Source organism: Hakea prostrata, chromosome 7 (assembly GCF_041222555.1).
Source record: "Hakea prostrata isolate BN-2017 chromosome 7, UWA_Hpros_2, whole genome shotgun sequence".
NCBI lineage: Eukaryota > Viridiplantae > Streptophyta > Magnoliopsida > Proteales > Proteaceae > Hakea > Hakea prostrata.
This window is the reverse complement of record NC_142606.1, coordinates 26,472,934-26,478,462: the sequence shown is the minus strand read 5'-3', so window position 1 is coordinate 26,478,462 and position 5,529 is coordinate 26,472,934. Positions and strand designations below refer to the sequence as shown.

General features: G+C 41.5%; 1 protein-coding gene across 1 annotated transcript; it reads left to right on the top strand.

The window, feature by feature from the left end:
• The first annotated feature begins 364 nt into the window (after positions 1-364).
• On the top strand, positions 365-5,215 carry LOC149010829 (receptor protein kinase TMK1-like). The gene is made up of 2 exons (XM_089163811.1): positions 365-2,927; positions 4,304-5,215. The coding sequence occupies exons 1-2, from the start codon at positions 614-616 to the stop codon at positions 4,825-4,827; spliced, it is 2,838 nt and encodes a 945-aa protein (XP_089019937.1). The 5' UTR covers positions 365-613; the 3' UTR covers positions 4,828-5,215.
• Positions 5,216-5,529: the final 314 nt, after the last annotated feature.

Sequence of the window (5,529 nt, the reverse complement as noted above, 5' to 3'; positions counted from 1 at the left end):
TTGCCTAGCAAGATCAAAAGGACCGCTTGACCATCCGCACATGGATTCAAGTCAATGGTGGATTAGTAAAGCAGTTAAAGGCCCAACCTCCCACGGGGACCTCTTGAGTTCGCACCCATTAGGTGGCATTTTTAATATTCTCATTCCCATCCAGAAACTCTTAATAAAAGAAAATCAGTATCTGAGTCACGCATGCCCAGTTGGCAAAAGTTTTAAGAATCATCTCCCACTCCTTATACTCCTCATGCTCCTCTGTCAGAATCTGCTTAACTTTCCAACTTTTGAAAACTGTGTGGGTCCTACTCATATGTTCCTTAACCTTGCCCCTCTATTTCTCTCTCCTGAAACGGAAACTATTTCCATCCTTCTCAGATACTCAAAAAGAGAAAGTGAGCTTTTCACTCTTTCATTCTTCCCTTTCATTTGCTTTGGATTCTTTCTCGATCTTCACCTCTCTCTCTCTTGTCTTCCTTCCTCAACTTCATCGACGAAATCCTAAGCAATAATGCCCAGTTAACCGCTCCGAGGGACTGTCTCTGCAAAATCGCTTTACCGTTCCTTCGTAATTTTTTTGGGGTATTCTCTTTCTAATTTTTCGCGTTGGCTTATAACGATGAGGGAGATGAGGAGAAGCCATCTTAAGCGTGGAATTTTAGACATTGTTCTTGTAGTTTTGATCTCTTTAGTTTTGGTTCCTGTAATGTCGCAGACAAACTCAGACGATGTTGCAGTGATGATGGCTTTGAATAAGAGTTTAAACTTGCCGGAGTCTCTTGGATGGACTAACCCAGATCCCTGTAATAAATGGGAACATGTTGGATGCTCGAGCGGAAGGATAACCTTCATTCAGATAGGAAATCTGGGTCTTTCAGGTACTCTTCCTTCTAATCTAGGAAAGCTTGACGCCCTGCAACGATTGGAGGTGATGAATAACAATATTTCTGGTCCTCTTCCAAGCTTGAGTGGGTTGGGTTCGTTACAGGTCTTGCTTCTTAGTGGTAACCAGTTCTCTTCAATACCGGAGGATTTCTTTACTGGGCTTTCATCGCTTCAAACCGCTACTTTAGATAACAATCCCTTTTCAGTGTGGGAGATTCCAGAGAGTCTTCAGAATGCGACGACCTTAAAGCAATTTTCTGCAAATTCAGCGAACATTAAAGGAAAGATTCCTGATTTTTTTGGGTCGGATGCCTTTCCTAGCTTGATAGAACTGCATTTATCTTTCAATAACCTCGTAGGTGGGCTACCGGCGAGCTTCGATGGGTCTCTCCTACAGTCTCTATGGCTGAATGGGCAGTCAACGAAGCTCAACGGAACCATTCAGATTCTACAGAATATGACCTACCTCACGGAGGTCTGGTTGCACTCAAACGCCTTTACGGGGCCCTTGCCGGATTTTTCTGGGTTGAAATCCTTACAGACATTCAGTGTCAGGGACAACCAGTTAACAGGTCCTGTTCCAGATTCTTTGCTTTCAATTCAGTCGCTGAAGAGTGTGAATTTATCGAATAATCTTCTTCAAGGGTCTAAACCAAAATTTGTAAGTTCTGTTTCGGTGGATAATGATGGTCTGAACAGCTTCTGCTTGCCCAGAAAACCAGGAGCTGCTTGTGATTACCTTGTGAATGTGTTACTCTCAATTGTAAAAGACATGGGTTATCCACTGATATTTGCTCAAAATTGGAAAGGGAACAATCCTTGCGCATCGTGGATCGGGATTTCATGCATCGGCGTTAACATCTCTGTAATTAATTTCCAGAAAATGGATCTTACTGGTACAATATCTCCCAACTTCTCTAAACTTCAATCTTTGCAAAAATTGATCCTTGCGGGCAATAAACTCACAGGTACCATTCCGGAGGAGCTGACAACTCTGCCTAGTCTCAATGCACTTGATTTATCAAACAATCAGCTTTATGGGAAAGTCCCAAACTTTAGAAGCAATATTGTTCTGAAAACAGATGGCAATCCGAACATCGGGAAGAACAACCCATCTCCGCCCCCAGGAGATGGTGGGCCTAGAAATAACGAAACAGGAAATGATAATCAGAATCCAAGCAGTAAATCTGCAGTCTCTGTTGGTATTATAGTGGGTTCAGTAATTGCTGGTATAGTTCTGGTTTTCTTGGCTGGGCTGTTTGGTTTCTGTCTTTACCGAAGAAACCAAGAGAGGCTAGGTCGGGTGCAAAGCCCTAATGCAATGGTGGTGCATCCTCGCCATTCTGGTTCTGACCCTGAGATATTAAAGGTCACCGTTGCTGGACCAAGTGCAAACGGTGTGGCCTCAAATGAAAGCTATAGCCGAACAAGCAGCGGACCGAGTGACATTCATATGGTTGACACAGGAAATATGGTGATATCCATTCAAGTCCTAAGGAATGTGACTGACAATTTCAGCGAACAGAACATATTGGGGCGAGGAGGTTTCGGGACAGTTTACAAAGGTGAATTACATGATGGTACAAAGATAGCAGTTAAGAGAATGGACTCTGGTGTATTGACTGAGAAGGGATTGACAGAATTTAAGTCTGAGATTGCTGTTCTTACCAAGGTCCGACACCGACATCTTGTTGCTCTTCTTGGGTATTGTTTGGAAGGAAATGAAAGGCTTCTTGTCTATGAGTATATGCCTCAGGGGACTCTGAGTCGGCACCTTTTCAATTGGAAAGAAGAAGGGCTGATGCCGTTAGAGTGGACTAAAAGATTGAGCATTGCCTTGGATGTGGCTAGGGGTGTTGAGTATCTGCATGGTTTAGCCCATCAAAGCTTCATCCACAGGGACCTAAAGCCTTCAAACATTCTTCTAGGAGATGATATGAGGGCTAAGGTAGCAGATTTTGGACTTGTTCGGCTTGCTCCTGAAGGCAAAGCCTCTATTGAGACAAGACTTGCAGGAACATTTGGGTATCTTGCTCCAGAGTATGCAGGTAATTTAGCTTCTCTCTATAGTTTGATGAAATATTCAAAAATGATTGTCTTTTATAATGCAGTTACTTAATCAACTGAAAGGCCTCAGCTGAGACTTAAATTTTGGATTTGTTAATTTGGTGGCATAGGCTGCTGGCAAATGTCAAAGTGTATAATTGAACATGTCTTGTGTTTGTTGTTCTGTTCATTTTCCCTTCATCCGAGAGTCGCTTATTCATTTTAAGTGGACTTGGATTCTGTTGTTATGAAACTTCACAGGAATACGTTTTAAAGTTGTCTGTCTCTTATGCTACTGCATTACCAAATATGTCAACTCTACAGTTTATGCTATTTGTCAACTTTTACAATAGGCATCAGGACAGCTTTAGGATGAAAAAAAGAATCAATAAGATATGATGAAATGGTTCTCTACTAGAGAATGACCGTGCTTGTGTGCCATCTTTTCCATCCAGTATGATTAATTTCTTTGTTTTAAGACCATCAGTTGCGTTATTTATTGGGACTTCCTTATTTTCTTCTTCTACCCATTATTTTGGCTGCAGTGTGAGTCACAATACCTCACTGAATTTCAGCATCAGAAATTGCTGTCAGCAATTCACCTACTTTCACCACCTACCAAGTAGTGGTCATGCGTGATTGTTGTGGTGATAACTCAACTTTGAAATTAAACTCTGAAAGCAGATCAAATCCAACTTGCCTTTTAATCCACATAATATTGATTTAGGCATGGGATAAGGCTGTATTTCAGCACCAAAGATTGCACTCAACAATTGACCCCCTTTCACCACATGGCAAATAGTGGTCTTGTATGATATCTGAACTATTAAATCATAAGTTCTGAAAGCAGATGAAATCGAACTTACCTTTTAATCCATATAAAATTGAATTAGGCATGGAATGAGGCTGTTTATGTTTACCCCTCCAAGACCCTGCTGTAGCAGGAATCTCATGCACTGGGACGCCCTGTTTCTTTTAATATTGATATAGGCATGGTTGTAGAATTTTTTTTTCAATTTTTTTTTTTTGGTACAAAGGGGCTTAATTAAGCCCCAGGGGATGTAGATATTAATATGGCTTAGCAAGAGTCGAATCCACGACCTCTTCACTAAGAGGTGTTGGTTTCACCACTAGAACAGCTCTGCGTTGGCACCTTTTGAATTTTTAAGCAAATCTGAAAGCAATATTCCTATGCTATGGCTTCAGATTGTTTCTCTGGATGCTTGGTAATTTTTTTCACCAAATCAACTTTGTTGTTTGATTGTTTCTTTTGTTTTAGTTTTTCCATTTAGTAGATTCGAGCAAATGGCTGTGTTTGGATACTGCTTTCCAGTTATACCATACTGAGTTGTGATATCTTAACTAATTCGATGGACAGCAATGGGGCGAGTAACTACCAAGGTCGATGTCTTCAGTTTCGGTGTGATACTGATGGAGCTCATCACAGGGAGAAAGGCTCTTGATGAAACCCAGCCTGAAGATAGCATGCACCTAGTAACATGGTTTAGGAGGATGCACATCAACAAGGATACATTCCGCAAAGCCATAGACACCACAATCGACCTCAATGAGGAGACCTTTGCCAGTGTAAGCACTGTTGCTGAATTGGCAGGGCACTGTTCTGCAAGGGAACCATATCAAAGACCAGAAATGGGGCATGTTGTCAATGTGCTATCATCTCTTGTGGAGCTATGGAAGCCATCGAACCCAGACTCGGAGGACATCTATGGCATTGACCTCGACATGACCCTACCCCAGGCACTTAAGAAGTGGCAGGCCTTCGAGGGAAGCTGTCAGCTGGACACATCGTCATACCTTGCCAGCTTGGACAACACACAGACCAGCATACCCAACCGTCCTACCGGATTTGCAGATTCATTTACATCGGATGATGCAAGGTGAGGGAAGAAAGGTGGACATTGAAATTTTGGGTTCATTACCTAGAGAAAAAATGTTAGACTTATGGTGGTTGTGAGTCATTAGTCATGTGAGCTTTGTTCATTCCATTTGCTTCTCTGCTTTTTCATCATATTAGTTAGATTGTAAGGTTTTTTTCTTTCCTTTTGCTCTTTTTCCTGTTTATTGGGTCCCTGATGGGATGTTATCATCTGGAGTTTGGAGTCTGGATTGTCTTTTTAGTTAAAAGTTTTCTTTTTGGGAAAGGACCCTATATAGTGGAGATTTGCACGTTAAAAATGCAATTATACATCAAAGTATCAGCCAGATAGATATATGCTCCCAAAAGATGTAATCTTATCTTTTTTCTAATCTCCTTAAACACTTCATGTGTTCCCCTACTTTTGTCTATAACTATACTGCCAAAATGCTAATGACTGAAGCTACCAGGTAAAAACATGAGTCTTGATGTTCTATCTCAAGAGGTAGAGGATTGTGTTTCTCTCACACCCCTCTGTCACATATATATTTAAGAGGGAGTTGCACTTCTGAGTATTGACAAGATGGACGAAAAATCCCCTTATAACATGTAGTGGAGTGTGAGGAAAGCACGATCCTTTGCCTATGTGGGCAGGGGATCCCAGCTCGTAAAACAAAACCAGTTCTATAGTGATTTGTACAGGAAACTTGGGGAAGATGAATGCGATG